The 9,984-nt window shown below is 36.0% G+C and overlaps 1 protein-coding gene across 1 annotated transcript in view; it reads right to left on the bottom strand.

Annotated features, from left to right (window-relative positions):
• The window catches only part of ppl (periplakin), a 20,641-nt gene that overhangs the window by 6,625 nt on the left and 4,032 nt on the right, over positions 1–9,984 (bottom strand). The window contains exons 3-13 of the mRNA XM_008329186.3: positions 9,315–9,469; positions 7,921–8,041; positions 7,282–7,407; positions 6,204–6,245; positions 5,289–5,450; positions 3,549–3,656; positions 2,148–2,243; positions 1,941–2,063; positions 1,689–1,835; positions 843–994; positions 616–713 (exon numbers count right to left, since the gene is read on the bottom strand). Of these exons, the coding sequence (XP_008327408.1) occupies positions 616–713; positions 843–994; positions 1,689–1,835; positions 1,941–2,063; positions 2,148–2,243; positions 3,549–3,656; positions 5,289–5,450; positions 6,204–6,245; positions 7,282–7,407; positions 7,921–8,041; positions 9,315–9,469 (1,330 nt within the window). The remainder of the gene's footprint in view (positions 1–615; positions 714–842; positions 995–1,688; positions 1,836–1,940; positions 2,064–2,147; positions 2,244–3,548; positions 3,657–5,288; positions 5,451–6,203; positions 6,246–7,281; positions 7,408–7,920; positions 8,042–9,314; positions 9,470–9,984) is intronic.

The raw sequence follows: 9,984 nt of genomic DNA, 5'->3' as shown, positions 1-9,984 counted from the left end.
TTTCCCAAATCTTCATTGTATGACTCATCAACTTTATCCCTCTGTAGTTGTTACAACTCTGTGCATCACCCTTCTTATGAATTGACACCAGAACACCTTTCCTCCACTTATCAGGCATCTTGTCAGTCTCTAAAATTCTGTTGAACAACCCAGTCAGGAAATCTACCGCTACTTCTCCTAAACACTTCCGTACTTCCACTGGTATGTCATCAGGACCAACTGACTTTCCACTCTTCACCCTCTTCAGGGCTTTTCTTACTTCATCCTTTCTAACCTGATCTACCTTCTTCCTAATAGTTTCTGGTTCCTCATTTCTACTTTCCCTTTCATTATCTTCATTCAACAAAGTAATATTTTAATTAATAATTAATTATCTATGCGAATTCTTTCTATATGTTGTACAGTGTAGTACTTCTTCTGTTAGATGTTCTATAGCGCAAGTGCAGCTGTTCTGCTTCCACATGAACCCTTGAAGTTTATTCTCTGAACTGAAGATTTAACAGACGCAAAAAAAAAAAACCCAAAACTTTCATCATTTGACATTACGGAATATCCCGCTTTGTGCAGTTTGTGGCCTAGTTTTTATAAGTCAACAGAAGTCAATTGGAGACACACCAGTGCCACTCTCTTTCTTCAGTTGTTCAAAATGCTTCTGCAAATTTCCCATATTGGCTGTCATCTTTTGTTTGAGAGCTGTTTGTTGAGTCATCAGGCTGCAGGGACAAACACAACAAACATTAAACATGTAGGGTATTGATGTTGTGAAAATGTTGTTAGAGTACATGTGAGTACACAGTACAGGACAGCATGATGAAGCCAAACTTTTATCTGTGTTCACTCACTTGTCCGACATAGCAACTGATTCGGGATCAGTGGGAGGAATCATGAAACAGACAGCAGGAGCAGTGACTTTATGTCCAGCTGGATCTTTCACATCCCATTTAGACCCGTTGTTACGGAGTAATGTGTACCGCTCCCCACGCACAATCTGCCCCTTTAGATATCACCGCAATCAAAACACAATTTCATTAGGATCAAGAAAACGAAAAATGTGAATGCCTTTGTTACAACAACTATTTACTGTTAAAGTTAAATCTCAACAACTTCTAATTGCATAGTTAATTTAAAAAAAATAATGTTATCAAAATTAAGTTTAAAAAAATTAAGTTTTTGGTTATTTACATAAAAAGGAAACTTTTATATTTCTCCTCATCAACAATGGCATCAAGTACAGTAATTCTGATCAGTCAATAAGCACCACATAGTGGACAGAGTGAGCAGTACACAATGCCATGTACCTGGTTCTCACAATTTAAAACCTGGCCCTGAATCTGAATACCTCTAACTTTATCCTCTATTATTATGGTATTTTACACCTGTAAAGACTTACTTATTTCCTGTAATGGTGATTACAGCATTGAGAGAGGGAAAAAAAAGTGACGTTAAAGGCCAACACTCCATATATACTCCATACCATGAATAACAATTGAATCGAATTGTCAATGTATTCATGAATCTGTCTTTTATATAATAATGTAAATTACACTTTCGGGTGGAAAGGAATGCTGCCACCTGTGCTTATGTGTTACGAACTCTTCTCGAAATATTATATTGATAGTGTTATTAATTTCATGCCACTTAGGTCCGCTATTGCTGCTTTTAACTTCTAAAAAAAAAACAGGACCTACCTCATCAGTGTCAAACTCGCACAAAGCTTCAATCGGCAAGAGCTTCTGAGGAGTTTCCCTGCGGTATTTCAGAGGCAAAACCAGGAGGCTGCGCTTATGCAGGGCTTTAACTTGTTCATCAAAGTGGTCTACGGCCTTGGTTTGGTCCTACAAACAAAACATCACACGTCATATTTTTTTTCTCCGCTATTGGAATCAACACACTTTTCTGTAACCTGCGTAATTATAATGTACAGTCAAATGTATGCTTACTTCTAGCTCCCTTATGAGACCTTCCGTCTGATACACATCTTTGAAGTCAGGGTTGTACTTCTGATTGACCTCTGCATCCAGACGCTTGAGCAGGTCCTGAGTGTCCCGAGCCTCTTTATGGTACTGGGCACAAATAGACCCACGCACAGTTAAATCAATGTTTTTATAAATGGTTGTATGCGTGTGTGAATCTGTCCTCTGTATTACCTTGTGGTATTCATCCATGTGTTTTAGGTGATTCTCTTCACAAATGAGCAGATTGAGGTATTCCTTCCAGTCAGCATGAACGGCTTCCATGTGAGCCTGACATTAAAATGATAACACAAGCAGAGAAACATATACCACACAATATTATAAAGATAGGCATCAAGCCGATGAACAACAACACCAGGAGTCCTAAACATTTCACACAAAAATCTGAAAACAACAAATGTTATATATGTTTACATTTCACACAAAAATCTGAAAACAACACTTAGCCAAATTATATATATGTTTAGCACTAGGGGCACTAGGGGTGGGGCCGATCCCAACTATTTAGCGGATCGGACCGATCCAACCTGCTAAAAATTCCAATCCACGAACCATGTCTGAGCTCCAGCCTTGTCTGATTCCTGCCGGCCGGTCTGTTAGAATAACAGACCGGCCGGCATGAATCGGACAGTTGGATGACTAAACTGTGGAATCACTTTCCAGAACAGTCACTCAACAAGATCACGAGGCCGTTCAGAGATTCCACTCCACATTTTGCAGCCATATAGCAGGCTGCAAAGAAATACGTCCGCCGTGTCGAAATATTTTTTATTTTTTTATACCAAAAACCACACAGCAACATGCGATATTTGCAGTCTCTTCATACAACACCACTAACGTAATCAAAGAGCCGCCGGAAGTCACTATTGGACTCGTTCCAAAGGCAAGATAAACTCCCAACAGATGAAGTACAAACTCGTACTCAGCTCAGCGACCTCCACTGTTGCAGACTTTATTCCAGCCGTGACCGTTTGAAGACTACTGTTGGCTAAGGAACGCAGCGCTGACAGAAAAAATAAAAAACAATAAAACGCACGCTCATCCTGGGCACGCGATGCAATTATTAATGTTTAACTAAAAAAAAAGTCATATACTGTTGAACTACATGTTGATTGACTGTCAATGTAGCCAGCAATGAACTGAATAAGGGCAGATGCACACGTTGTTGCAAGATGTTTACTTTACACTTGAACAAAATGTTCAATTTCAAACCCGTACAGTTGCATATTTGCTTTAAGGATAGGATTTTTCCTGTTCCTGTTGACTTCCTTTTATGACTAACCTTAAGGTGTCTTTTGGGAAATACATGCATATAATAATATTAAAGCAATATTATCGGAATAGTATCAGTATCGGCCGATGTCCAAATCCAAAATATCGGATCAGATTGGAACTGAAAAAATGTGGATCGGTGCATGCCTATTTAGCACAATAACCTTCTCTTGCAAATAAATAAATTATTTTGAAAAACATTTGAAGCAGATGAGCGGATAAAATGAATTAGGGTCCAAAAGCCAATATCAATGTTGATGCCAAGTTATGTAGGTAGAAAAAAATATATAGATTAATATGTACCTCAATGACATTTTTGCCCGGATGATCTGAAGCAACCAGCTTCTCTCCATCATCATTTAGCTTTGTAATGGTGGCCTCTTTGGACTCCAGGCATTTGCTGATGAAATTCTGTTTGGACAAAATGTTTTGCTGATGAAATTCTGTTTGGACAAAAATATTTTCCTATAAATCACACAGTGTTTTATTTCATGCATATTCAAGACATATTTTTGGATGCATTTCAATATTCAATAACAACAAGGCAGACCAGAAAACATGTAAGATGGAAATGTCGTAACCAGGACAGTCATTTCATTTTAAGCAAGCTGAAGAAAAGAGGGACTGCACAGTAAATACCAGCTGTGTTATAACAGGGGATATAAAATGTTTTATACTGCTTCCTGCTAAAAGACTACATTTTGGATTTCCAGTGATCTGAAAGCACTTCTGAACAGGAAGAAGAGAGCTTCTTGAACTGTTTTGTCTCCCTTCCACTGACTTTTCGTAGAACTCTTGTAAGGTCAAAGCGGGAAATCGCGATTCAAATTGTGCTTAGATTAATGGTGCAGCACTAATATATATTCAAACTATTTATATAGACAATTATAACAGACAATTAAATCAATCTCCGAAGAAGAGGTGCATTTTCTAGTGACATTTCTTAAGGTTTTTCATTTATGGGTATTTATCATTAAAATGCTGTTACTACTAGATAATTTATGGGCAGTATGAATGCTAATAACAAAAAGTTACGGGAATTTACACTTCAGTTTCACAAGCTATAGCACACGTCATTGTGCAAAATGTGAATGTGTTTTATTGTTTACAAAGTGTTATGTCAGGTGTGTGTCTCATTTCCTCCAGAGCAAGATCCTCACCCTGTAGCTGGCTGCCTTTGATGAGGGTGTCTGGTGTTAAAAAGCTAAAACAACCGGTGAGTCAAAGTGTCCCAAAATAACTCGCACGCCACTCTCAAATCAAAATAAACCTCATGGCAATACCATCTACTGGCACAACGGACATATTTACCATCACATCCCATGTTTTTTATATGAATCTATACCTTGTTTTGCTTATACATATACATATATATACCATAGCGATGATGTGGTATACTTTAATATACATGATTCTAATTTAATAATGGACATTGTAATAATAAACACTAGACATGACAACAATAATAATCCATTAACTACAACTAACCTGCTACAAACCTACTAATGACCTACTAATATCCACTCCATCCATCAATTTATTTATTTTCATCCGCTTATGAAAGGTGCTTATAAATAAAATGTATTAGTATTATTATTATTATAAACACTGACAACAGACAACAATAATAATCCATTAACTACAACTAACTTGCTACAAACCTACTAATTTACTAATCGGACCTACTATTATCCACTCCATCCATCCATTTATTTATTTATTTATTTTCATCCGCTTATCAGGTCGCGGGGGCAGCACCGTACCAACCCCCCTAAACCTACCTGCGGGTGGTGAGTCCACTGGAAGGTACCAACCGCCCTAATCGGGATTTGAACTTGTCCAGGAGGTGAACCCTGGGATTCAACACCAATGACAGAGACATTGCCTCTGGGCCAAAGCGCCACTAATATCTACTCCTTCAAGTTTTTCCTACTCTTTGATGGTCTATCTGTCCATCTGTCTGTCTGTCTATCCATATCTAGCTCCACAAGCTACAAAACGGAATCACTAGGTTTTCATATATTAATGCTGTTAGTCCACTACCTCATACTGCCTCTGACGGGCAGGGAAGTCTAAGTTGACGTCGCTCCAATCATAATTAATCCTCTCCTCAGCTTGTTGATCCATCCAGTAAAGCTCATTGGTACAACGCTGCATGTAGTCTCGGAGGCTCATCAGATGACGCTGACGAGCACTGGAAGCATTCTACAAAGAAGTATAGAAGAGAGGTAAATTAAAAGACCGTTATCTAAAATGAGAACACCAGGCCCACTGTCTAATTTTCAAGAAATTTTAAACTGGCATTTTAATGTTTTTGACTACTGTAATTTCCGGACTATAAGCGGCTTCTTTTTTTGTACTTTTTTGTTGTGCTTGGTAAGGGAATTAGCCCCATAGCTAAAGGTATAGCTTCGGTCTCCCTTGTGCATTCCAACTACCGTCGGGGCTCTGCAGCGGAAAAGAGCAACCAAAGTGTAACCAGCCATGTTACAGGCAAGGTTCGGAAAAAAGAATGTATTCAATTAAAAGTGAAAAAATATCCCATGTTACAACATGGTGGCCTATATATGTACAATTATTTTGTTCTTTTTAAATTTAATAGCTGCTTATATTCAGGTGCGCTCAATAGTCTGGAAATTACGGTAAATTAAAAGTTGTGAATATAAATGAGACAATCACTTGAATTATAAACATAGAAAATCTTTGTGTGTTAATACATCTAAAAATCTAATAATATATGCTTTTAGAATACCATGTGCAAAGTTACAAATAAAAAAATCGTCATCTGAACAGAAATGACAAATAAGACCAAATAACAAACCCAAAGATTACATTCTAATGCTGCGCCTGTGCATAAGTATATATCTTGCACTGTTTTTTATCACATTCAAATAGCAAGGGGGAAGTAATGAGATCTGACAACATTTAAATGTGTGTGTGTGTGTGTGTGTGTGTTACCAGCAGTTTGTTGTACTTCATCTGGAGACTGCTGACATACTCCTAAAAACATAGGCAAGAAATACAAATGTCAAACAAAACTGAAAAATAATATAGTACTATATTTAGTCTAATCAATCAATCAATCAATCCCAAAGATATCCAGTGCTTCATATTGAGTTATTAGAAGCAACCAAAACAACCAAAGAAAATAGTGCGAAACAAATTGAAATTAGCGGAGAAAAGAGTGTAAAGTGTAAAAGGAAAACGCCTAAAAAAAAAAAGAGAAAATAATAGAGAAATTAATGAAGCTTAGTCACTACAGTTTTTTTATTTAGTTGGAGCTTTTTTCAATATTACTTGTTTCTTGTTAAAAACAGGGCAAAATTATTCAAATTATGATAATTATATATATATATATATATATATATATACATAATATACGTCAATTATCACTCTTTAATGATGATAACTAAGTATTTGTGAGGGGGCAGGGACAGCAAATTAATTTAATTTTAAATGTTTTTATTTGTCACAGAGTGAGAAGATTTCACAGATTTTTTTTTTTTTTAATTTGATTTCTTATTATTGGTGAGGACATCCATTTTTTTTTTCAGATTTTATAATCCAAGGATTTTAAAGAGAGAGTTTTACAGAAGAAGTATATGTAAATAACATCCTAACAGAAACGCTGTTTGAGTTTTTTATTACTTCGGGCTTCTAAACTATTTTCCGAAAAAAAGGTTGCAAACCAGGTCAGATCAAATTTATGCAGTTAATTGAACTAAACTACTAACAACAATATATTCAACAGCAATATGGTGAAAAATGTCTTTTTCTTGATTAATAAAATATTTTAGAATAAGATAAAGTAATGAAAAATAAAAATGTTTTGAGGAGTGATTTTTGTCTCTTCTTCTTATGTGTGCTTTTATTTGCTACCTATTTGCCTCTGCACTGTTTCAATGTAAACCCACTGATTGCGCAGCGAGAGTCATCCATAAGTGACATTAATTGATTTTATTAACATTACTCTGACTTAAGCACCGTTACATCTGTTTTCCAAATTGTTTTGGAAAAAGGATTTTCTTGTTTTTACCTTGTCACCGCCCGTAGAGATGTGAGGAGCCAGAGCCTCCACCTCACTGTGAAATATGTTGTGTTCTTCCACCTCGTTTTCCACAGATGGTAGATCCTGTCCAAAGCCCTTGTTTGTAAGGTTATCCTAGAAAGCAAATGAAGCTCATTTAGTTCATTTTCATAAACAAAAAAAAAAAATTAAATTTATGAAGTTATCAAATAATAACCTTTCCTAAAAGTAACAAATAAGCTGTATTTTAATTTCACAGAAAACTAAACTGAAAAAAAAATATATATAATATATAAATATAGATCATATTGTAAGGTGTTGGGGGGATGTTTTGTTAGGTTGTCTGTTATTACCAATATTGCTCCTGAAATGACTCATAGTAATATTAATAAAAACAGTACTACTACTACTAATACTAACATCTGTCTGTGTAGGTTCTAAGTTTCGCCTCTAATCCAAGAGGCTTCTTTAGCGTTGTGTTGTTTCAGAGGCTACTAACAATAATAATTATTATTAGTAGTAGTAGTAGTATATAATAATAACAAGAATTATTATTATTTCTATTATTATTGTTGTTGTTACTATTATTATACAGGTATAGGACCAATGAAATAGCAGGTACAATTTAGAAGCAATGAAGATTCCTACCAGCTTCTCATCCATCATGTTTCCCCAGTTAATAGTTGGCACTCCCTCCGTACGAATCAGGTGGTAGATACGGTCATGATCCTCTCTCAGTTTTATGACTCTCTCACGTAGCTGTTTCATGCTGCACAGAGACAAATAGATCACAACTTTAGAAAATAGTGCAGTATTTAGATTAATTCTGTTCATTTTGTTATTTGTTTGTTGGAATGTCTCAACTGAAAACAAGGTAAATGGGAGGTTCTTGTTGAAATTAAAAACTGATACATAAACATTTACAGACTTCAGTGAGGATGAGGATATAATTAATTCTCATGTGTTATTGGAGACTTCAGTGAGGATGAGGATATAATTCATTCCCATGTGTTATTGGACAACAGCTATAGCAATAGCAACCACAATTAGGTTTCGAATTTTGAAGTTGTAGATTGAAGCTGCTTTTTGCCACCAGATGTCACCAAAGATGGCTGCTGTATGGAAGACCATCTGTATGGAAGACAATCGGTACCATAATTTTTTTATTTTTTATTTTTTTGCATATTTTGACTCATAAGTAACATAGAAAATCAATCATCCGAACTGCATTTTTTTCTTCATCAAGACTGCTCATTTTGTGACCTAATTAAATTGTTTTTTAGTTGTGTTACAGAATAGGTAAGTGTTGAAGAAGAAAATGAAAATGCAGTTTTCATGATTGATTATTAATTTAATCTTTTTGAGTCAAAAAGTGCAGGTATATTCTGAAAATGAATAGCATTCTGCTAATGCATTTTACGTTTTCAAATTTGACAATTCAACATGAATTTTGGCACTTAATTGCTGGGGCAGATGTTGAAAATTAAATCTTAAAAGTCCTTTTCTTTTTCATTTTAACGAAGTATAACAGAATGAGCAGTACTGGAGAAGTCGTGGTCCATTTTCTGCTTTGGTCTGGGGAGTAAGGAAAGGCAAAGCCCTTGATGTTGACTGAGCTAAGCTCCTCCAATGCTGCAGAAGTTTTATCCAGACATCAAACATAATCTCATGCTTTAATTTAGTACAATATTTCTGACCCATCTTTGTTACATCTTCCAGGGAGGAGAACCCACTTTGGCAGATTCATGGTGAAAAGCAGAATGAAACAGATCCTTCACCAGCTTTCTGTACAAGCCTAGAGTGCCCTTTCACAGCTGTCAGTGTGAAAATAACAAACGTGAAATTATATATTTTAATGTATAAGTCACACCTGAGTATAAGTCGCGCCCAAGGATAAAACAAATTGCGACTTATAGTCCAGAAATAACGGTGGTTGTCTATTTGAACCTAAACCTTTATAAAGTGCTAAAATAGTCCTCTCAAGTATTAGTCAAAACTAATTCAGTTAATTGGTTGCACTAGTAATAGGTAGTATTACTCACTCTTGCTCTATCATCTCAGCCTGAGGATGCTGAAGAATCTTGGCATTGGCAGCGTCCTCATCCAGGCCAGTGAGCAGTTCGAGAGAATTAAGAATTCTTTTATTAGTGTCATCCTGATAGAGTGGCTGCCTCCCCTCATTGATTTTACTGACATCCTGCAAAGAAACACAGTGGGTACAATTAAGATAATAATAATCAAATTATTGATGAACAGTATTGCTATTTATTTTCTATATAGCTTCTATAGAGTTTAGTTGTAAGCAACTGGACTTCTTGTTTGATCTTGAAGGGTGTTTTTCAAGCTCAAACAAGAAGTCCAGTTTCTTACAACTAAACTCTATGGATAACGAATGAGAATCTTCACAGACTTTTTAAGTGTTTCTTTCATTCTCACAAGTTGCCCTGGTCCTAGATAAATCAGTGTAGGTTACAATAGGAGGGTCGCCAGGCATGTATGGAATACAGTAACGCAGTAATGTATAGCATATTAATGCAGTAAGGCAGCATAGCATGGTAGTGTGCCAGACTAGGAATAAAGTAGGCAAGTAAATCCAAAGCAGTTACATCAATGGCAAATGGACTGGTCTGGTTCAGTTGCCCTCGATGTAACTGTGTCAGAAAAGATTACCTGGATGACCTGGTGAACTTAGACAGACATAAGCAAAGTAAA

Source organism: Cynoglossus semilaevis, chromosome 17 (genome assembly GCF_000523025.1).
Source record: "Cynoglossus semilaevis isolate Cse_v1.0 chromosome 17, Cse_v1.0, whole genome shotgun sequence".
NCBI lineage: Eukaryota > Metazoa > Chordata > Actinopteri > Pleuronectiformes > Cynoglossidae > Cynoglossus > Cynoglossus semilaevis.
This window is presented reverse-complemented; position numbering and strand designations above follow the sequence as displayed.